Source organism: Lipomyces japonicus, assembly GCF_038497905.1.
Source record: "Lipomyces japonicus strain CBS 7319 unplaced genomic scaffold V1514scaffold_14, whole genome shotgun sequence".
Taxonomy (NCBI): domain Eukaryota; kingdom Fungi; phylum Ascomycota; class Lipomycetes; order Lipomycetales; family Lipomycetaceae; genus Lipomyces; species Lipomyces japonicus.
In genome coordinates this window covers 81,076-103,549 of record NW_027117826.1, presented here as the reverse complement: position 1 = coordinate 103,549, position 22,474 = coordinate 81,076, and the positions used below count along the sequence as shown (strand labels likewise).

Here is a 22,474-nt window from a genome sequence, read left to right as displayed (position 1 = left end):
CCAAAGCTATTTTAATTATTTATACATAACTTTTTTATTCAATATTACATATTTCATCATACATATATATATGTTACAGGTAATTAAACCCATCATCTCACAGACAGTTTATAAGAAAAAACAAAACAAAACAAAAAAAAAAAAAAAACTCCCAACATACCAAGAATTATTATGTCCTCGAAAAGTAATATTAAAATTTAAGCGTAAGAATTCATTAGTTTTTTTTTTTTTTTTTTTTTTGCCATTCCTATTCATCTAATCGCTGACGACCAGTAACATCTCCATTCGATAATTGCCCGTTTTCAATTCCGGCATCGGCAGCTGGCTTGGCGACTGCCGACCCCCAAAAATCAAGCCAAGCGACAATGTCATAACCTCGTTCGTCTTCAAAAACGTAAAGAATCTCGTTGGTACTTTCATGCAAAAACCTAATATTTTCCCCAGTGATGATATGCATCAGTGCACCAGATTCGACATGACGGATCTCGACAAACGAAGGTTCGAATGCCAAAATGTATGGATACGAAAGCGCAAATGATTGTGGCAAGCCTTCCCAATGAATCATCCAATCCGGCCTGGACCGCCAGCCATTGCGGTTGACAAAAAATGAAAAATCAGAATAATTTAACAAGAAATCTCCGTTTAATCGATAAATGGCAATCGGCTTTAACCCTTCCCGATGAACAACAAAATCCAGTGACGTATCAGCCGGATCAAGAAGCGACTGCGTATCCAAAGTCTCCAATGACACGATTTCAAATCCCTTGGCACACCCAATACACACTTTCGACTTAAGGAATGATAATGAAATGGCTTCCGATGGCACGTAAAAATCTTTAAAAACTTTTAAGCCTTCATTTTGCCCCTGAAGCAACCTGCGCAACGTGGTTTGCTTCTTGCCACGAGAATGTGGCTCCTCCGGTTCCAACGCGCGCACGGTCGTGGTCATCGCGTTGGTCTTGACAGTACATACCAAAACCCGGCCGAGTGACACTCCGGACTTGAAAAAATTGATATGCGTGGCAACTTTTTTCGGACGCCGTGCGGCCACAGAGGCAGCACTACCAGCGCCAGCAACGGATGCAGAGCTGCCAGAACTAACATCAGTATCCAACGTATCAAGTGACCAATAAAGTAATGTCTTGTCCGACAGGGCCAACAGCATGGAATACTCTTCAAGAACATCCAGCTGAGAAATGCTAGCAACCGCCAGCATTCGTTGTGGGCGCACGATCTTGCCTGCACCTCTAGCAGGACGCGTCTCTGACATGTATACGCCCGAATCTGTACCGTACAACATTTTCCGGCCACCATCAAACGGCACCGCACAGTTAACCCGGTTTGTTGCATCGAAAAACCCATGACAAAGAATCGTTTGCACGTACACGCCTGATCTTTCTCGAAGTATTTTCTGTTGCGCTTCAATGTATTCAACCCATTTTTTACGACCAGCAAACGTGGATGCATATAACGTAAGTTCATAGCCTCGACGACCCAAATGCGTGAAGGTTATAGGATATTTTCCTGACGTGTTGTCTGCTCTCGTTGGTGCTGACCGTGACGTTCCTGGAATAAGAGAAGATGACTGCCTCTTGCCACCTTCCTCCGATTGCGATAATACTAGTAACTCAAGGGGAATAGGCTAACTTTATTAGTTTCAACGTCCTAACATGCAATTTTTTTTGTAAAACCTACCTTTCTAAAAACTTTTCTCTGTTCCCGTCTATTAATGATCTTCACTCGAACAAATAATAAGCAATGGTCAAGTAAATATAAAGATACATCGCCCTGTTGTTCTTGCAATTTTTTCTTCAAATATCCCTTAAATATTATCTGCCTGCCTTCTTCTGTCAACTTTAAGTCAACATACTCTCCAGGTGGAAACACCAAGCTTTGACTAAGTTGCATTAAATCTAACCTGTTGGAAGATTTGCCAGATTCTTCATTGACCTTGTTCAAAAACTGTTTTATTTGTGTTACAGCTTCTTCCAAATTTGGTCGATCAGGTGAATCTTCGGGTGTATGTTTCAAAACTGCTTCTAATAATAACGGGTATCTGGCAAGACGAGTGGTCGGCTTTGTCAAGTAACCATTAAGTTCAAGCTTTCGTGACTCCTTTAACCGCTCTGTGTCATCAACAAATTTGGTAAAGATAAAATTAGTTGATTTTTCACGTTCAAACTCGTACTTGCCATACAGCTGGTTTGAGCCATACTTGATGAACGGTAAGAATTTGGGAACATACTCCAAAAAAATGTCGCCAATCTGCTTGACAACTGGTGCTTGCTGTTGTCGCCTGGTTAACGCTTCAGCCAAGCGAGAATTAACGGCATGAACTTCCATTGCGTTCGAAAAAACTGTTCGAATAAACTTTTCACGGCGGTGCTCAGGAATAATATTTGACTTTCTCAATGGCTTGATCCAAAAATCTCTCAAATATTCCAAATCTTTCACAAAATCACGCTCGGTATATATTACTTCGCAGATAACTTCTTGACGTTTCTTTTCACGGTCATCCACTGATTCGGCAATTTCCTTGGATACTGACTGAATCCATAGCTTGTTCTCTTTTTGCATGTCATCAGAGTTAAGTGACCACTGCGAATCTTTCCTATGAAGCGTGCCGGATGATGAGGAAATTTTGGGATGCTCGTTATTGATTGCCGACATGGTAGTAGGTGATGATGGGTGCAGTTCCTTGACCCTAAACTGTTGTTCCAAGCGTTTAGGACAATGAACTGCGTAACAAACTTGAGACCTTGTACAGGTCGGCGAGTAGCACTCCGTCATTAACATGAAAATACCATTTACTCCAACAGTTAAGCCCTTGGCAGCTTGCTTTGCAACCGCTTCAGCAGACGTACCTTGCACAGATGCGGACCTAGAAGAGAGCGGCCTTGACGCATGCGAGCGGGATTCATCAGCATAATCAGGTTCTTCATCTTCATCTTCATATTCAGACGCATGAATCAAGGTTGGATTACCGGATTCGAGCTCCATGGCGTCACGCAATTGATACACTTCTTCCTGGTGATCACGCAGTTTATGAACATATGTGACGTCATGAAATAATTTCATTGCATCAAGCGCTCGCCCAAGCAAAAGCGCCAACGTGCGATCCGGAGTTTGCAAAATATACATCAATTGCTCGATAGCTTCTGCGCCTGTAAACGCGTTTTTGTATGTCAAGCCGTCCTTCACTCGATCGCCTACTTGCAAATGCTGAACAAAAGATCCTGCAACTGCAGACAGCAACGCAGGATAAACTAATGGCTTGCCTCGTGAAGCTAAAACAATGGTCGAATGAGATGCCGCATGTGGGTGTGAAAACGAGTACGATGATACAGGCAAAGAAGGAACTTGAGGAGGAGGTGGCGGTGGCCTTGATGCCTTGCTTGATCCTGAAAAAGTACAATCAATGGTGCTTGAAGAAGCGGTTGAAGTTGGCGTTGCAGAAGATTTTGAAGATTGGCTACTGGATGCCCTGATGGGGCCTCTGCGAGCAGATATACCAGCGGCTTGATTCTGCTGAGGAGCATGCGAAGCATGCGGAAGATATTGCTGCCGTGGTAAGAGCGCTTGCCTGGCTTGTTGTTGTTGCAATTGTTGCTGAACAACCTGTTGTTGCTGGACCACCTGTTGTTGACTAAGAATGGGTTGACTCGCCTTGCGCAATTGCGGAGCTTGCTGCCGCAGGGCTCCGGTCGACGAGTACTTTGGAATCTGCGATCTCTGAGATTGAAAATACAGGGGCACATTTGCACTTGGAGACGAACCTGAAGAAGAAGGCCGCTGAATAGAAACTGAATTATTTACCGGCGAATCAGCTCGAAACGGTTGCTGTTGCTGTTGCTGTTGCTGATGAGCACCAGGCCTGATAGGGAATGGATAGTACTCCGCTGCGGGCCTTCCCCCACCGTGGCCCGAATCTGATAGGTCTACCATACTGCACGTAAAAAGGCAGCAGTTCGAACGGCCCAAGGCTTCAATGTCACGTAATTGATATATTACGGGAAGCACGATCAGTATAAGCATTGTCACGGTTACGGCACCGCGTGTTGCGACGCATATGCCATTCCGTGTGCAGCGACGCATGATGCATAACCGGCAAAGCACTGAGGCTGCGGTGCTTATCGGCCGGTGCTGGTTGGGCCAAACTGGCAGCGTTACCCGGCCCAGTCCGGCGACCGAACGTGCTATCGAATTGTTTCGCCCCTTCCTCGTACTTCCCGCTTCAACCAAACGTTTTTAAGCCCAACCAACCGTCTTACGCTCTTCAATTTAGCTATCTATCGACCATGGAGAACGAGCTTGCTCCTCCTTTTGCTCCATTTTTTGGATTTGCTGGGTATGTTGAGATTTATCTATGTTTTTGTTTCTTATTGTGCTTCTCCATTCGCTGCTGAGTTTTTTGTTTCAACTCGGTGCAGACAGATGCAGTGCAATCATCACTTTATCATTTACTGTTTTTATTATTTTTGTTATTTTTTTGAATTGGGCTTGTGATGATGCGAATGCAAGATGGATAGGATGGGCCAAGGTGGACGGCGCACTGGAGAATCGTTATCAGCGGCCCAGACGCACTTGATGGAACGAATATTTTATAAATGGAGCAAGCTTTACATTAAAAATAATCAGAATGCTGACAGATTTTTTTTTTTTAATTTAAACAGATGTGCGTCCGCAATTGTATTGTCTTCAATCGGTTCGGCGATTGGAACCGCTAAGAGCGGCATCGGTATTGCCGGTGTGGGTACTTTCAAGCCGGAACTAATTATGCGAGTAAGCTTTCCCTCTTTATTGCAAACAAACCAAAACAAAGAAAAGAAAGCGTGCTAATTTTTTTTTTTTTCCCTTTCGCAGAGTTTGATTCCTGTGATTATGTCTGGTATCTTGGCAGTATACGGACTAGTCGTCTCGGTTTTGATTGCCGGTGACATGAGCCCAGATGATACTTACTCACTGTTTTCTGGGTTCATGCATCTTGCCTGTGGACTTTGCGTTGGTCTGTCAGCTCTTGCTGCCGGATATGCCATTGGTATTGTTGGAGATGAAGGTGTGCGACAGTTCATGTTGCAGCCTAAGCTTTTCGTCGGCATGGTCCTTATTCTTATTTTCGCTGAAGTTTTGGGTCTTTATGGGCTTATTGTTGCTCTCATTCTTAACACCAAGGCCACTGGTTAAACAAAATCTTTCAGCATAAGGTCTTGATACAAAACTGGGCAAGGTTGGTTGCCCTACCTTCCCTTTTTTGTTCTCACTTAATTTACCTTTTTTTTTCCCATAGTTCTCTATTTTTTTTTTATTTTTTTTTGTTAGGGTTTTAATTCTTTTCTGCAAAATTATGGTTGGATGGTATGCATGCTGCTTATATTTGATAGACGTGGGGAGGTGTTTATTTTGTCATATTATTATATATTAATAGTGATTGGTCTTTTTTTTTTTCCATTTTGTATTTGGGTGACGAGGATTATGTTGAGTGTACTTACGATATGGTTATATATATGAATTAGTGCATATTCAGAATTATTGATGGACAGTATATAAGTACTCAAGCACTTAGTGCCGGACAAATGAAAGCGGTAGCAAGAACCAGTTACCCGGCCGATGTTTATCAACCCACAATTTTGCAGCAATTCAATTGTAACCGGGCATTGGTCATAACGACGGACCTTGAAGTACTACTAAACTGAACGTTTCATGGCAAAGCGCTAAAAAAACTCAAAGCCTTCGTGACTTTATAAGTTGAATATATTTTCGATAAAGTTATTATCAAATGTGGCTTGGCAAAGCTTGAATAGTCTCGTTCCGTCCTTTGCACATATTAGGCGTGGTCTTTTTTTTTTTAATTTTTTTTTGTTCTGGAAATAATGTCGTTTGCTTCTTTTTTAACTTCGCCTCATGCTAATGCAGGCTTACGGGGTCAAGATCAATTGCCAGATAACGACGTTGGTGTCGACACCGATTTACACCACGGCCCTAAAAATGACTTGTACAAGGAAGAAATAGAAGATGGCGACGATGGTGATGATGATACAGATATTGGACCGGCACAGGCAGATGATAACCCGTCTGTTGACTCGCATGCGGAAACTGGGCCCTCAAATTCTAATAAGGCGACCGGGTTTGTGCCTGCTCCTAAACGCCGGCGAGTCACGAGAGCGTGCGACGAATGTATGTAGGCTGAAATTTGGCTTTATAGGGGAAAAAAAAAAGAAACCATATTTTTAACAATGATAATACTAGGTCGCCGAAAGAAGATTAAATGCGACGGCAAGCAGCCATGCACTCATTGCACGGTGTACAGTTATGGTATGTCGTAGTCATTTCTTTCTTTCTTTTTTTTTTTCCTCTTTGCTCTCGACCGCCTTTAGCTCATTCGCATTTATCATACATAGAATGTACATACGATCAACCTTCAAACCGGAGAAGAAATCCTGCTACTTTTTACATTCATGAACTTGAAACTCGCTTACAACAAGCTGACTCGATCATTCGCGCCATTCTCCCCGGCGTTGATATTTCCAAAAAAGATTTAAACATTGATCGTTTTCTGACAGAATTGAAAAATAATGCTACTGCTGACGTGTTCAACGAGTTTGCGTCCGCTTCCGAAAAAGCTGTTCAAAATTCGATAATTAAGACTGAGAAATCAAGCAACGCGTCAAAGAATCAGGCACTGGCCGCGTCAACTTTAGCTTCCAAATTTCCAACTTCACACAAGATTGACGCCCATAATTCACCAGGTCAGGATACAAGTATTGAATCCATGGTTGTTTCCTTAGGCAGGTTAGATGTTGATGAAACTGGTCATTTGGATTATGTCGGTCACTCATCCGGTCGGTCTTTTCTTCAGCATGTTCGTGCTCATTTTTTAAACGACAATCCGGACACGATCCCACCAGATTTTCCCATATCGGCTCAACCCTTATACGGATCCCTTGCAGATTCGCCATCAGAAACATATTATTTTCAACAAGACGCAGAATTTAAAATAATTTTACCTTCGAAGGAGATCGCGTTCAAATTAATCGAGATTGTTTGGTCGCAGGCGTGCGTCGTGCTGTCGTTTGGTCACAAGCCTAGTTTCATGCGGCGGTTGGATGAGTTATATGCTACCGACCCTGATGATTACACGCCAGCGCAAGTGAATTTGCTCCCACTCGTGTACTGTTTTTTGGCAGTCGGAGTTTTGTTTTCCTGTGACTTTCGAGATGGCGGTTCTGTGGCCATGGATGTTAATGAAGGTTATAAATATTTCGTGGCTGCTCGCAAGATGATTGACATTATTGAAGCTCGTGATATTGATACGATCCAAACAATCATTCTTATGATTTTATTTTTACAAAGCACAGCACGATTGGCTACTTGTTACTCTTACATCGGGGTTGCGCTGAGAGCTGCATTAAGATTAGGCCTGCATCGCAAAGTTTCGTATCATTTTAATCCAATTGAGACCGAAGTTCGCAAGAGAATTTTTTGGACGATTTTAAAGATGGACGTTCACATATCAGCAATGTTGGGCTTGCCTCGATGTATTGATGAAAATGATATTGATCAGGACCTGCCGTTAGAGATTGACGATGAATACATTACTGAAGATGCCATATTACCACATCCCGGTGGCGTCATTACCACATCAACCGTGGCCAATTTGCACACGCGCTTGCTAAGTATTGTTACTCGGATTGTGGAAGAGGTATATCCGATCAAGGAAAACCGCAGTGACGTTGATGAGTCTTCTTCCATTCCTGTCGGCAGTGGCCCGTTTGATCATGGCTCACACAACCGGGTTAACTGTGTAAGTTATGCAAAAGTTCTTCAACTTGAAAATGAATTGCAAGCCTGGCTTGATTCGTTACCGTTCGAACTTCGACCTGGAGTTGATCCGCCAAAGCGATGGATGCCTTCGAACCGGTTATTAAACCTGAGTTATTGTTATGTTAAGATTGCGTTATACCGACCGTTTATTCATTACGTGGGGCAAAAATATAAGTCCACGATGACTGATGAGCGGCCGTATGCATGTGCGGCTAATTGCATTTCCACGGCCCGCATTGTCGTGCATTTGGCTGATGACCTTTACCGACGGGACATGTTGCGCGGCGCGCATTTGTTTTCGGTTTACACGATTTTTTTTTCCACCGCCGTGTTAATTTACTACGTTCATGAAGATCCAGAAAATCCGCACATGCAAGAATTTAGGCGTGATGCCGAACTTGGCAAGGCGCTTATTTTCAATTTGAGAACCAAATCTGCGGCTGCGGAACGAACTTCAGGCATGTTATCTGGATTATTTGAATTGCTAAACAAGCGATTGGCGGTTGTTGTGGATACTAAGAAGCAATATGCAGCGGATGATTTTAAGAGAAAACGAAATCCGGACAAGGCAAGCGGTAGCACTAGCAGTAGTAGTAGTAACTTGCAACGCAGTCAGTCACTAAATTTTGGTGGTGGCGGCAGTTTAAAGAACCGGTCTCGGGTACAAAAATCGGCGGCCGGGAAGGAAACATTGTTTTCGCCTTTGGCGAGGTCATCTACGGTGCCAACAAGTATTGATTCATCTTCGTCATCACCCTCGTCTCCGGCATCGACCACGCATTCATCGGGCGAACGGTTTAATGTTTCAGATTCGAATCCTGCAACGTCAGCAACAAATTTTAACTTGCCCGGTGCAGAACCAGGTTCGTCACCACATAGTGGCAATGTCACTCCAGGTTCGATGCCGACCGCGTTTGATTTTTCTCAACTCAACAGCGTGAACATCAGTAACGTTGACACTAATCTTTATTTTCCGGCTCTTGGTTCGAACAACAATCAGGCATCATCATTAGATCAGCAACAAAACTTGCAAGGCTATGCCGGGTCGGGCCAGCAAGGAATGCAACATGATAACCTGGCCACGTCTGTAACTGACTTTGAATCTCAGCAGCAAGAATTTTCTGATGATTATATTGATAACATGGCAAACATGTTTACGTACTCGGCTGGACCGATGGATCAACTAGAGGCAGAAGTTTTTGGGCGATTTTTGCCTCCATATATGTATCAGCAACAGGCCAGCCAAGCAACAGAGGCAGGTTCTCAACGACAATCATCATTATCATCATCATCTCAGTCTAGGTTCGAAAACACGTTGAATCAAGTGAACTTGTTAAATACTGGTGATTTTTCTAACCTGAATTCGAATAATGTCATTAATCCAGTCTCGGTTGTTACCGAACCAGGTGAATTGTTCATGTCTGACGATGTTGTACCATCAGCGACCAATGAATCGGGCATTTCTGAAAGAGATAACACGTCTTGGTTGTTATCATCATCAACATCATCATCATCATCATCTGCAGCAGCAGCAAAATCATTTAATAACAATAATAATGCTAATACTAATAATACTACTACTAATAATAATAATAATAATAATAATAATGATAATACTAATAATAATGTGAATGCCAGTTCGGTATTTTTGGGCGCGATTCCAACAGATTGGGACGAATTTCTTTCTCAACATAATGATCTATTTGGTTTAAAAAATGTATCTTTAAATGAAGGCTCTTGAGGAATGGGGATATTTTGTGGAAACGTTGCGGTTTTGAAAAAATTGATTTTTTTGCATTGTCAGTCTATTTTCGGTTTTGTATATGAGGAGTGTAATTATTGTTCATGGTGCTTACGGTGTTGTGTTGTTGTCAAGATATATAACTATATATAGTTATATAGATAATTTTAATTAATAACAAAAAATTTTGATTTTCAATTTATTATAAATCTTGCTCGTCGTCATCACTGCCGGTAGATGAAGGAGATCCACCATCGTCCCAACCTTCTTCAACTTCAAAATTCTCATCATCTTCGTCATCATCATCATTTTCATTTTTATTGTCATTGTCATTGTCATTGTTGTTATTTTGATTGTGATTGCCGTGCTTAAATTGTTCTTGATTTGATTCAATACCAAACGAATCCTCATGGTCATTTTTTAATTGTTGCCATTCTTGTTCAGCTTTTATTAGTTCTGAACCGTTTTCAAGTTGCTCATCATTTTGTATTTTTAATCCACGCTTGGCCTTGCGTTCCTCAGCCATACTCGTGTCCGCTAACTGGTATGCCTTAACATAGGCATCAATCTCATCAAATTTTTCTTGCCCAATCATGCTAAACTCGACCGCTTCATCAGGCGATGACGACGACGATGACGACGGCGCGTCGGCATATATGGACGCGATCGTGAGGTTGAACGTCATGCGCGTGATTGATGAGTACGAGATGGACGCAATATGTTGCGTCGGAATGTACCATACTGGTTTTTTAAACGCAAACAAAATGCCGGCAGCAGAGAAATACAAAAACCCGTCCTTTGTGCCGCGATGGCATGGCACGGCAAACGTGGCATCGTCATCGACCCTGGATATGCCAAGAGATGCAAACAATGTCGTAAAAAGCGTGGACGAATCTAATGACTGGTTCTGGTCAGCAAACGTGCCCAAAAATGAAGCCCGTGATTCAGGAACGGTGAAGATGATGGCATCAGGACGGGCCGGCGTGGCGGATGACGGCAAAAGCGTGATGTTGAATTGCTTGGTGGCTCGTGCCGGGGTTTGCAGATGAAGAAAAAAAGGTAGGCCGGATGGCAAAATAACGCTATGAATTGCTTCGTCCGGTAATGCAGACGGTGAAGGTAATAACAAGATCCTGTCCGGATAAATAGCCAAAGTAAGCTTCTTGCGTTGCGGAGTGGAAAACGACAACGCCGGCGCGATCAGTAACGGATCCAAATTAGTCACGACTTGATCAATTTTTCTCTTTTTTGTGACCGGTTTTAATGAGGACGGGTCAGGGAGTAAATGTGAAATTAATTGATAAAAGATCAAATCAGAATCGGGATGAAGATCTGATTGATCGTTAGTACAATAACAACAATGACAATACGTAAAAGTAGAAAACAAACCAATGTATTGTAATACCGCATCACGAACAGAACTGTCAGAAATTCGATCAAGCACTGACAGTGACTTATTGCCTGTGGTCATGCTGAACGTTGTGAAAAATGGAAACAAATTATTGGGTCATGAATATATAAACTAGTTGGTTAAATTGATATTGAATATTACGTAATTATATGGAAGGATGCAAAACTGGGATTTAACGTTTGCACTAATCTGGATACGGCAGCTTCCATGCGGCGACGGCAGGCAGCCAGGCAGCCAGGCAGGACGAGCATGCATCCTGATGCAATCTACAGAAACGGATCAGAGAAATATGCCCATTGGTACATGACTGAATAAAGTACACAAGATCATGATTTGTCGGTGCAGAAACAATGTTAGCCTATCGGCCGCACAGGTAGTGGTTGCGTGGCTATTACTATTATCGGTATTTATGGATAATCGGGTTGCCGGCGCGGTCGTGCCAAATCAAAACGGACAAAATAACAATGACAATGGGCAACAAGAGCAACAGCATTCAGGAAAAGAAGAGGAACAACAACAACAACAACAACAACAACAACAACAAGTTCAAGAAATTATTCCATGCTCTGTGGTTAACCCCATCACGGGCAACTTTTTTGATTTACAAGGATTGATTCGAAGTAAAAATGCAGATGAGTATGGTTACCACGTAATTAAAGAATGGACAGTTATTGGCTAACGAGATGGAATGCAGGTCGGATTATCATGTGAGAGGTTACGATTACGGTCATAATTTTACCATGAACTTGTGCGCACCCACATTTGAACCCAACAAGATCGAAGGCGTGGACAAGAGCGAGAACGTGTCGGCGTATTATACGACGGGCCAGGGCGAGCGATACTCGATAGGCCAGGTATCGAGCACGCCGTATTTTCGAGGCCGCAAGCTGTTGCTGGAATACAAGGGCGGGTCGCCATGCCCAGACTCGCCCAAGTCGCGCAAGTCAGCACTAATCTGGTTGGCATGTGACCGGGACCTGTTGACCAGCATCGCGTTGTCGTACGTCGGCCAGGTGCACGAATGCGCCTACTTTTTCGAGGCCAGGACGCCGCACGCGTGTGCAAAGGCAGGATCGAAGGACGGCGGCGTGGACACGCTCGGACCGTTTGGCATATTTGCCGTGATCAGCGGCGTGATGGTGGCCGTGTACGTGCTTGCCGTGTCGCGAAGGCGGATCCCATACGTTCATGCGCTTGTGAACGGCGGGCTGGGATGGATGAAGGTCGGCGTTGGGCTTGATCCTCATCAGCATCAGCAGAAGCACGACCGGACGTGACGCACTGGGTTTATTTGTTTGCTGCTTATGATTATGATAGTATTATTATTATTGTTCTTACTTTAGATGCATAATGAGAATACACAGGAACATGCTTACGCAACCGTCATGTGCGATACCGGGTGACGCTGCTGGCCTGTTATCAATTACATAATCCGCCGCTGCCTAGGGCACAACCCTGGTCTCCAAGCGCAGACCACAGTCACGTCCTCGGCCAGACGAAAGATGCTCAAGCCACACCGCACCTCACAAGAGCACGCCGAGGCTTGCTGCGTCAGCAAAGCATCACGCAACGCAGCGCAACACAACACAACGTACCGTAACTGGCACCCACCACATCGTCGTACATCATCGTAGAACAGTGCTGCTGAGCTGCTGAGTGCCGGTCGCAGCTGTCGCCCGCGAATCAAATGACTCGTGGGCAATAATGCGCACGCAGCGGCGTTTGGGGCCGTGCGCGGCATGGTTTAGGGCCGGCGGCAAAAAAAACTCTAATGCAAGAAACAAGGAAAAAAAAAAAAATTTTTAAAACAAAAAAATTTTTTTTATCTGCGGCGGTCCCGCTCGGCCTTAGGCGGGCCCGAATCCGCACCTATAAAAAACTCATCGCGCCCCTCCCGTTTTCTTGATCTTTTTCTCTTTTTTTTTTCTTCGTCTACTCACACCCGAAATCAAAAGCATTTCCATCTGAGTATTTTTTGTTATTTTATAACTTTTTAATTGCATCTATCTACATTCAAAATGGTATGCATCTTTTTTATTTTTTTAGCATGGAAAAAAAAAATTTTTTTTAGATCGGGCGTCGTACAATCTCGTTCGATCTATCTATCAAGCTCAATATGAGTTCGGAAAAAAAATTTTTTTTTTCAATAACTTTTACGTAAATCATTTTACTAACTGTGTTTGCAGGGAAAAGAAAAGACTCACGTTAACGTCGTCGTTATCGGCCACGTCGATTCCGGCAAGTCTACCACCACTGGTCACTTGATTTACAAGTGCGGTGGTATTGACAAGCGTACCATCGAAAAGTTTGAGAAGGAAGCTGCTGAACTCGGCAAGGGTTCCTTCAAGTATGCTTGGGTTCTTGACAAGCTCAAGGCCGAGCGTGAGCGTGGTATCACTATCGATATCGCTCTCTGGAAGTTCGAGACTCCCAGATACTACGTCACCGTTATTGATGCTCCCGGCCATCGTGATTTCATCAAGAACATGATTACTGGTACCTCCCAGGCTGACTGCGCCATTCTTATCATTGCCGCTGGTACTGGTGAGTTTGAGGCTGGTATCTCCAAGGATGGTCAGACCCGTGAGCACGCTCTTCTTGCTTTCACCCTCGGTGTCAAGCAGCTCATCGTTGCCATCAACAAGATGGACACCACCAAGTGGTCAGAGGCCCGTTTCGAGGAAATTGTCAAGGAGACCTCTAACTTCATTAAGAAGGTTGGTTACAACCCCAAGACTGTCCCCTTCGTGCCAATCTCTGGCTGGAACGGTGACAACATGATTGAAGCCTCCACCAACGCCCCTTGGTACAAGGGATGGAACAAGGAGACCAAGGCCGGTGTCGTCAAGGGCAAGACCCTTCTCGAGGCCATCGATGCCATTGAGCCCCCAGTTCGCCCTGTTGACAAGCCCCTTCGTCTTCCCCTTCAGGATGTCTACAAGATCGGTGGTATCGGAACGGTGCCCGTCGGTCGTGTTGAGACTGGTGCCATCAAGGCCGGTATGGTTGTCACCTTCGCCCCCGCTGGTGTCACCACTGAAGTCAAGTCCGTTGAGATGCACCACGAACAGCTCGTGGAGGGTCTCCCCGGTGACAACGTTGGATTCAACGTCAAGAATGTTTCCGTCAAGGAAATCCGTCGTGGAAACGTTGCTGGTGACTCCAAGAACGATCCTCCTAAGGGTGCTGAGTCCTTCAACGCCCAGGTTATCGTTTTCAACCATCCTGGTCAAATTGGTGCTGGATACTCTCCAGTTCTTGATTGCCACACTGCTCACATTGCTTGCAAGTTCGCCACTCTTATCGAGAAGATTGACCGTCGTTCCGGTAAGAAGATTGAGGATTCTCCCAAGTTCATCAAGGCTGGTGATGCTGCTATCGTCACTCTTGTTCCTTCCAAGCCAATGTGTGTCGAGGCTTTCACTGACTACCCACCTCTCGGCCGTTTCGCTGTCCGTGACATGAGACAGACCGTTGCCGTCGGTGTCATCAAGTCCGTTGTCAAGTCTGACAAGGCCGGTGCCGGTAAGGTCACCAAGGCTGCTATCAAGGCTGGCAAGAAGTAAAAAAATTTAGATGTCTGTGTTTTTGTAGGTTCAGGTTGTCTTTACAATTGGGAGTTTGCACTTTTATATAGCAATCAAAAATTGTTTTATGTGTACTATTTTGAGATTTGTAGATGTGTATTCATTGTGCATGCACGTAACGTAGGTCATTACCGAGCTCGACACATCCATCACCGAGCAGGATACTTCTACTCCAATCCACACGTCTTTTACTTAAAGCATCACTTCTGTGCCAAAAAAATTGGAATCGTCTTCAAATGAAAGTCGTTTATTGTTATCCGTTCAGGCTATGCATAGAACCCCAAAATTAAGCATTCGAGCTGCTGCAAAGACCTATGAAGTCTCAAAATCTACTCTTGCTTACACATTGAAGGGTACACGCTCTCGACAAGATTGCATCCCCAATTCGATGAGACTGACGAGACTAGAGGAGGAAACTCTTTTAAGATACATATTGGATTTAGATGCGCGAGGATTTCCACCTCGGCTTGCTGATGTGGAAGCTATGGCCAATGTCCTGCTGACAGAGCGCGACGCGGGACGCGTTGGGAAGAACTGGTCTTCGAAGTTTGTCAAGAGACAGCCAGAGCTCCGGATGCGATTTAATCGTGGTTATGACTACCAGAGAGCCTTATGCGAAGATCCGGCAAAAATTAACGCATGGTTTGAGCTCGTACAGAGCATGAGGGCTAAGTACGGCATCTAAGATTGTGATCTTTACAACTTCGACGAGATGGGCTTTGCGATGGGCATTATCAACCCAGCAATGGTCGTTTCACGAGTCGAAAGACGCGGAAGGGCGAAAACAGTACAACCTGGTAACTGGGGTGGGCTACGGTGATCCAGGGAGTGTGTGCAGATGTGTGTGCAGATGGTTGGTGCGTCCCGCCATTCATCGTGTTCAAGGGCGTGTACCACCTTGGACCTTGGTACTCAGAAGCCGACCTTCGGCATGACTGGGCCATCAGAACTACTGAGAATGGATGGACCAACGATGAGACCAGCCTGGAATGGATCACATACTGCTCGTCGCACCACGGGTGTATATCGGATGTTAGTTATTGATGGCCACGAGAGCCATCGCTCGGTCGAATTCAACAGGTTTTGCGTCGAAAAAAATATTATAACTGTCTGTATGCCACCTCATTTATCACATTTGCTTCAGCCCCTTGATGTTGGTTGCATTGGTCCATTGAAACGGGTGTACGGACGGGAGGTTGAGATGCTTGTGAGGTCGCGTATCACCCATGTGATTAAACTGGAGTTTCTGATCGCCTTCAAGTTGGCTTTCTACTCAGCCTTTACAGAAGCAAATATTAAAGGCGGATTTAGAGGAACTGGATTAGTGCCTTTCAGTCCAGAAACTGTCTTGTCAAAGCTGGATGTGAGGTTACGGACTCCAACGCCGCCTAGCTCTCCTGTACGCGACACCCAGCATTGGCTCTCACAGACGCCTTCTAACCCAACAGAAGTCTGTTCGCAGTCGAATTTTTTTAAAACTTGGATTGCGCGCCATGGAAGTAGCTCTCCAACACCTATTATTAGTGCTGTTGATCAGTTTACAAAGGGTACAATGGCAACAATGCACGAATTGGCCATGCTGAGGTCTGAGATCAAGGCGCTTCAAGAGGCCAACTATGGGCTAGCCAAGCGTCGGAGGGCCAAAAGGATTAAACTCCAGAAAGGAGGGAGCCTTACTATAGGGGAAGGACAAGCGCTGCTGGAACAACGTGGTGTTAATAATCAGCCAGAGCACGATTTGCGGGAAGTTAGTAATTCTTGTCAACAGCACCAACGGAGTGTTTCTCATTGTAGCATCTTCCGCAGTACCGAACACACTGCACGCACTTGTCAAAATAGTTTATTTTAGTTGTAAATTCTATTTTTTAAAAATATTTAATTTTATTATAACATTGTGGTGCTGTAATTCTGCTTTTTGTTCGGGGGTAGTGAAAGCAGTGTCCAGCTCGGTATTGACCTACGTTAATTGTGAAATACCTATTATTACTTTCCTGCTTTTGAAGGTTACGTTTGATAGCCAATTAACATGGATTGTAACTTCATAATAACTAGTAACTACAGGTATAAAACTTCGACATCGTGACGTTAAAAAATTATCATGAAGCAAATATAATTCACATTTTTATAATAAAGTTGCAGACAAGTTTTTTTTGTTTTTACGCGATCTTTTACTTAAATTCATTCTCCAAAATTTAAACCGAATGCTAATGTTACGTGCGAATAATAATGATAATTTTTTGTTTTTGTTTATATAATTATCACCATGTTATGTTTTTTTTTAATTTAATATGGTATTTTTCCATACTAATTAGTTATGGTTGAATTAATCGGAGTGGATCGTAAGATTGATACGCGTAATCTTTTAATTTTAAAAATGACTAGGTTTATTACTTAAGCAAGCCAACAAAAAAAAGAAAAAAACATAAAACATAGAACATAATTTCGATGCTTTTTTTATTTTCTTCGATCCGGGGGGAAATCTTGGGAAAAAAAAAGCATTCATACAAATCACGCAAAACAAATAATTAGGCCATAAAACGGCATAAGATATAAAGGTATTGGTAAAAACAAAAAACAAAAAACAAAAAACTCAAAAACAATAGATATCATGTCAAGTAATCGTGCAAACTAAAAACATCCTGTCGCACGCGTCTTAATTCTTGCTCGCGCAGGTACAGTAGGAAGTGGGATATCAATAAATGGTGTGGACATGTTAGCTGTCATCCTGGGAATCTCCCTGAACGTGATGGCATCAGCATCATGCAAACTACCTCCGATCCAGTTCATGTGAGTAGAAGTTCTGACAGGCATAGGCTTAGCGGGAAGCTCAACATCAGCCATCGCTTGGCGAACCGGTAAATCCTCTGCCGTAACTTTCGGCGCGGTATTATAAAACATGGTTTTCACTATTGACAGACACGACGGTAAATTCGCACAGCCTGCCAAACCAGCTGTCAGCATGCGTCAAGAAGTTGGAACTTGGTCCTTTCAACTCGGTATCTGGTTTTGCCGTGTCAACATGTGTCGAACCCGGTCCACAAACTTGTGACGTTTCATTCAGAGCTTGACCTTTTATCGGACTGTGATAAATCGCCAAAGCTCGACACTATTTCAATAAGTATAATTTTGAAACTATTAGTTTACAACAAACTTACCTTCGTAACACCTCTGCGAACTACAGCTGCGATCATATCTGGGCTCGTGTATTGCTCGTCAATGGAACCCACGTGCACAAACCGAACCTCGCGTTCGCCAACACGTTCAACCGTTTTTGTCAAACCTTGTTTCTTGATCTCAAGCGAGCGTTTTTGGCTTCGCGGCTTGCCGGCTTTAATCTTCACGCCGGCAGTTAATAAAGATTTCAGGTTGTGAGAATGGCAAAGACAAAGGCAGACCATTGCTTCGCTTTCAGTCTGGACTAGCTCTGAGCAGATTGGCATGTAGTGAAACTACATAATCATAGTTAAAACACGAGTAAAGTAGAAAAAAAAAATCAAGTACGACTTACACGTGAAAGTTCCCTCCGAAATGTCGCTTCACTTGACAACGGATTCTCATATCCGTCCTCAACAAGACCCAAGTAAATGAATTTAGACAAATCAGGTGCTTCTTTGCCAGCAGTGATACTCTTAATTTTGTCGATATGAGTGCAAACAGCGGAAGGACCTGATCCATCTTTCGCAACAACAGGCTGAGCACGTTTCTCAGACTCGTCGGCCGAACGTGAATACACAGGCAGGATCACACAACTAACTTACATTAGTCAAAACGGAAACATAAAAACCCCAGAAATAAAACTTCTTTTTCACGAACAGATGAAAGTTCCTTGCGAAACAATGCTTCACAAGTTTCGGGACTGTCGTAGCTCGATCCAACAGGCCCCAAGTAAACAAATCGGGTTTCATCCGTTGGCTTCCGACGCTTGCGAGACCATGACCTGGAAATGAAGGATGCCAATTTTTCCGACCGAGACTCGTGATCAACAGTTGAAGCCTTGCGCTTTTTTGAAAAAACTTTCTTCATTTTTTCCTTAAAACGGTTGGTCTTATGCTTTGGTTGTTGATCCATGGCAGCTTTCTTGAACGTCAACTTGGCAAACAAAGTGAACCAAACTTTAGGCTTTACTGGAGTGCTGAAATCGGCTTTATCAGCGACTTTTAAGATAGAATTATTTGTCTTGTTCATGGCTAATTTTTTTTTGAGTGATGAAGAAGCAAATGAACAATTAAAGAAAAAAAAATGAAGAGCCATTGGAGATCTTGTTGAATATAAATTTAAAAATTCACAACCAGGCCGGGAATCAAAACAATGGCTGTTCACATGCAAGTGGTAAATAATTACCATTTCCCCCAAATCAAGCATCGTCTTAATGCTCTATATTGTTCTATAAAATGCATGAACATTGAACAGTCGCACGATTCGCTCGTTCCTTCAATAGTTCGAAATGTAATTTAATTTTGGGGTCCTGCTAAATCAGCTATAAATATGTGATGTCTTAGCTTTACATTTAGAACGCGATTAATCTGATGAGACGCAAACCCCGGTTTACAAGTAATATAGCTGCTACATGGAACAAATGTTTTTGCATATTATTAACATACCTTACATATATTATTTCGTTACACATTTTTTTTTTGGATCCATGTATATTTTTTCCTCTTTAATCACCCCGATACATGTAATTAAATTAGCCAACAAAAAAAATAGTTCGACACCCAAACCTCTAAGATAAGATCTTACAACTAAATTAATTCTTCTGGCATATGCCAGCAGCGTGTCAAGTACTTCCGCACATGCTACATCGCCGAGCTTTCGGCTGAGCCTGTTGTTCATGACCACCAATTCTCCGCAAATCTTGCGCTGACCGCACATTTGTCCCTTCCCTTATATACAAGCTCCCCTCAGTTCTGTAAACGTGTTCTTTTAGCCCTCTTGATCTTAGACCTCAAAAGGGCCGCCTCGTGCATCCGCCTTCGCACCATTTGCAATATGATCTATAGCATTCAAAATTAGTGTTGGAGAACTGCCTTGATGAGATGCAATTCGATTTTTAAATAAAATCAAACTGTGAACCGGCGTCTGTCGGGGGTAGCGACAATAGGAGAGCTGGACGGCGTAGGAGCCCGTGGCCTTCACATCTAGCTTCGACAAGACCGTTTCTGGGTTAAAAGACACTAAGCCAGCTCCTCTGAATCCTGCCTTGACATTTTGTTCTGTAAAAAGCAGCATAGAAAGCCGACTTGAAGGCGATGAGAAACTCTAGCTTAGTCACATGAATGACAAGCAACATGAAAAGCACTTTAACTTATCGTCCATACGCCTGTTTAAATGGACCAAAGCACGCGATATCAAGATACTGTAACAAGTGCAAAGAGTGTGAAGGCATTTCCACTGTAATTATTTTCTTTTCCTGGCAAAATCTATCGAATTCAGCCGATCGATGATTCTCGTGGCCATCAATCACCAACATTCGATATATACCAGTGGCGCGACGGACAGCATGTCTATCGGAATGGCGAATCCAGTCCAAGGCCCGCCTCGTTGTTGGTCCATCCGTCATTGATAGGCTTCACAGCCCAGTCGCGTTGAAGCTCACTCTCCGTGTACCAACTGGCAAGGTGGTATGCACCCTTTAACACGATGAACGGCGGGACGCATCAACCATCCGCACTCACTTCTATCTTTGCTCTGCCACGTCTTTCGACGCGTGAAACAACCATTGGTGGAGGTGTGACACCCATCGCGAAGCCTGTCTCGTCGAAGTTGTAAAGATCCGCATCCTGCATGCCATACTCGGCCCTTATGTTTTCTACCATCGTAAACCACGCGTTTATTTTCTCATTATCTTCGCAGAGGGCTCTCTGGTTAGTCGCGTGGGCCATCGGGCATTGTGGATAAACCTTGAAGGCCAGTTGACATAACATTGGCCATATCTCTCACGTCACAAAGCCGGGGTAATTCTCACGCATCTAGATCCGAGATATACTCCTTAAAAGAGTTCTTTTCTAACTTTTTTGTCGTTTCTTCGAATCGGGGTGGCAATCTTGTCGAGCGCGTCTGCCACTCCGACCGTGAGCGAGATTAGTTCTGAGATGCCATAGATTCTTGGAGCTGCTCTAATTTTTAATCGAGATTGATTTGCATAGCCTGAATAGCCAATAATATGCGACTTTGATTCGATGAGAATTCCATAATTTTTTACTGCAGAGAAATGCTGCTGTAAAAATGATAGCTCACTAGTACCCTAAGTGGAAATATATCTAGGTGATGAAAGTAAGCTGTTCTGTTTCAATCGATGTTGGGCTTAACTGTCAATATCATATAAAGATCTCAACCCTTTCGGAAGCACAATAAATTTCCTTATGCGTAGTCATCTATTCAAGACAAATAAAGTCTCATATAGCTTACAGGTCTGGCGTCTATGTTACATATTATATATTACTTCTGTTTATGCCATGAATAACAACTTCACTCCTCTTCATCACTTTCGTCGACTTCACTATCTTCACTGTCATCTTCATCATCACTGCCATCTTCATCATCACTGTCATCTTCATCTTCACTGTCGTCTTCGTATTCATCCCTTTCTAATTCAGCTTGACGTTCCTGCCTCGTCAATCGCTTTTTGGATTTTGGCCCGTCGTTCGAATCTTGCATGGTTAATTGGCGAATCGATTTTAATGATTTCTTGTCTGCCGGATTTTCCGTAATTCCACGCGTGGCATACTCTCGCTCACGGCGTGCTTCCTCAATCGCGGTCTCGATCGCAGCGTCTGCCTTTTGCGCCAGCCTTTCTGGCGCGTTGGCACCGTACACGTTCACAATAAAATTAACAATTGAATCCTTGGGCAATACTAACTGGGCTCGAGGCCCGATCGTGTATTCCCAAATGCTTTCACCCGTACCTCCGTCTTCCCTCATTCGTTCAACATATTCTTTCTTGACCAAATCTTTTAAGATGTTCTCGGTAGATTCACCACCGACCGGCGTCCTGTTTTCGACCCCTAACGTGCGCAAGTTTTTTTTCAATGATGATTCTGCCATGGAACCTCCGGAAAGTAAAATTAATGAGCATACAGTCATAGCAATGCCGGCAAATATTGAATCATTATCGTTCACTGGTTGCAACACCGGCAGGTCTCGATATTGTTGTGGCAAAAGTGATCGTATTATGTAGGCCTGGTTAGCACTGGCTTGCTTCTTAACTTGATGCTTCTTTCGCTTTTGAACAATGCCATTCTTTGGCACTGCACGTTCGGGAAGTTTTACAAGTTCCATGCCCAATTTTTCCTTCAGCCTTTCTTGAGCCTCTTCAAACACGGCATTAAAACTTCGTCTTTCAGTGGGTTCGATAACTAAAACCACGACATGATTTAATATTTAAAAAAAAAAAACTTGGATCATACGTTGCTTTTTTTTTAAAAAAAAAAAATGAAACTGACCTTGCTCGTTAATATGTGATCTTCGTAAAGGCAAATCACTAGTCGCTTGCTTTAAAGCTAACCGAACCAGTTTCTTAGCCATGCGGTCAATAAGATCACGGTTAACCGCATTCTTGGATTTTTGAGTGGGCACAAACTCGCCGTCCTGTTGACTGGTAATGCTTGCACGTTGGCTACGACCATGATTGCTCGACCTACGCTCAGGTGAGTCTGAGTTGTAGTTGAATTCGTCGTCGGCTTGTCGAGACTACATGTTCAATGTATTAGCATTACACTTGCTCGCTCTCATTAATCCTCTTGGTAATAAAAATATAAAATTGACAAAAAAAGCCAAATCGGTTATTACCTTTCGTTTTCCTTGCCTGCTAGTACCTGACATTGACGCTCGTTTGTATAATCTTCGCTCAAGCCTGTTTGTTGCTCCGTGCAATCTTTAACAACGCGTGATTTCGACGCGTTTGCGCGTGCACTT

At 43.5% G+C, this 22,474-nt stretch overlaps 9 protein-coding genes across 9 annotated transcripts; 4 read left to right on the top strand and 5 right to left on the bottom strand.

Moving 5' to 3' along the window:
* Positions 1-151: 151 nt before the first annotated feature.
* On the bottom strand, positions 152-3,987 carry V1514DRAFT_329133 (CNH domain-containing protein). Its single transcript, XM_066927295.1, has 2 exons — positions 1,696-3,987; positions 152-1,642 (listed from the first exon to the last, which is right to left on the bottom strand). Exons 1-2 carry the CDS (start codon positions 3,943-3,945, stop codon positions 248-250), a joined length of 3,645 nt encoding a protein of 1,214 aa, XP_066783960.1. The 5' UTR covers positions 3,946-3,987; the 3' UTR covers positions 152-247.
* Positions 3,988-4,237: 250 nt separating this feature from the next.
* On the top strand, positions 4,238-5,653 carry V1514DRAFT_292451 (V-ATPase proteolipid subunit C-like domain-containing protein). The gene is made up of 3 exons (XM_066925345.1): positions 4,238-4,348; positions 4,674-4,782; positions 4,864-5,653. The coding sequence occupies exons 1-3, from the start codon at positions 4,299-4,301 to the stop codon at positions 5,182-5,184; spliced, it is 480 nt and encodes a 159-aa protein (XP_066783959.1). The 5' UTR covers positions 4,238-4,298; the 3' UTR covers positions 5,185-5,653.
* V1514DRAFT_329128 (fungal-specific transcription factor domain-containing protein) lies at positions 5,654-9,767 on the top strand. Its single transcript, XM_066927294.1, has 3 exons — positions 5,654-6,174; positions 6,247-6,312; positions 6,399-9,767. Exons 1-3 carry the CDS (start codon positions 5,871-5,873, stop codon positions 9,560-9,562), a joined length of 3,534 nt encoding a protein of 1,177 aa, XP_066783958.1. The 5' UTR covers positions 5,654-5,870; the 3' UTR covers positions 9,563-9,767.
* V1514DRAFT_305522 (histone chaperone Rttp106-like-domain-containing protein) lies at positions 9,687-11,077 on the bottom strand. The gene is made up of 2 exons (XM_066925656.1): positions 10,952-11,077; positions 9,687-10,894 (listed from the first exon to the last, which is right to left on the bottom strand). Exons 1-2 carry the CDS (start codon positions 11,031-11,033, stop codon positions 9,765-9,767), a joined length of 1,212 nt encoding a protein of 403 aa, XP_066783957.1. The 5' UTR covers positions 11,034-11,077; the 3' UTR covers positions 9,687-9,764.
* Positions 11,078-11,382: 305 nt separating this feature from the next.
* V1514DRAFT_279235 (mannose-6-phosphate receptor binding domain-containing protein) lies at positions 11,383-12,250 on the top strand (the record flags this gene model as incomplete). Its single annotated transcript, XM_066925006.1, has 2 exons — positions 11,383-11,609; positions 11,668-12,250. The coding sequence occupies 2 exons, from the start codon at positions 11,383-11,385 to the stop codon at positions 12,248-12,250; spliced, it is 810 nt and encodes a 269-aa protein (XP_066783956.1).
* A 575-nt stretch (positions 12,251-12,825) lies between these two features.
* On the top strand, positions 12,826-14,634 carry V1514DRAFT_292437 (translation elongation factor EF-1 alpha). The gene is made up of 2 exons (XM_066925344.1): positions 12,826-12,994; positions 13,160-14,634. Exons 1-2 carry the CDS (start codon positions 12,992-12,994, stop codon positions 14,537-14,539), a joined length of 1,383 nt encoding a protein of 460 aa, XP_066783955.1. The 5' UTR covers positions 12,826-12,991; the 3' UTR covers positions 14,540-14,634.
* Positions 14,635-17,032: 2,398 nt separating this feature from the next.
* V1514DRAFT_329096 (uncharacterized protein) lies at positions 17,033-17,989 on the bottom strand. Its single transcript, XM_066927293.1, has 2 exons — positions 17,742-17,989; positions 17,033-17,678 (listed from the first exon to the last, which is right to left on the bottom strand). Exon 2 carries the CDS (start codon positions 17,519-17,521, stop codon positions 17,189-17,191), a length of 333 nt encoding a protein of 110 aa, XP_066783954.1. The 5' UTR covers positions 17,522-17,678; positions 17,742-17,989; the 3' UTR covers positions 17,033-17,188.
* V1514DRAFT_36320 (uncharacterized protein) lies at positions 17,611-18,928 on the bottom strand. The gene is made up of 3 exons (XM_066929759.1): positions 18,374-18,928; positions 18,069-18,309; positions 17,611-18,009 (listed from the first exon to the last, which is right to left on the bottom strand). The coding sequence occupies exons 1-3, from the start codon at positions 18,463-18,465 to the stop codon at positions 17,701-17,703; spliced, it is 642 nt and encodes a 213-aa protein (XP_066783953.1). The 5' UTR covers positions 18,466-18,928; the 3' UTR covers positions 17,611-17,700.
* Positions 18,929-21,028: 2,100 nt separating this feature from the next.
* Positions 21,029-22,381, bottom strand: V1514DRAFT_342169 (MAGE family-domain-containing protein; the record flags this gene model as incomplete). Its single annotated transcript, XM_066929089.1, has 3 exons — positions 21,029-21,915; positions 22,003-22,249; positions 22,349-22,381. 3 exons carry the CDS (start codon positions 22,379-22,381, stop codon positions 21,029-21,031), a joined length of 1,167 nt encoding a protein of 388 aa, XP_066783952.1.
* Between the last annotated feature and the right edge of the window lie 93 nt (positions 22,382-22,474).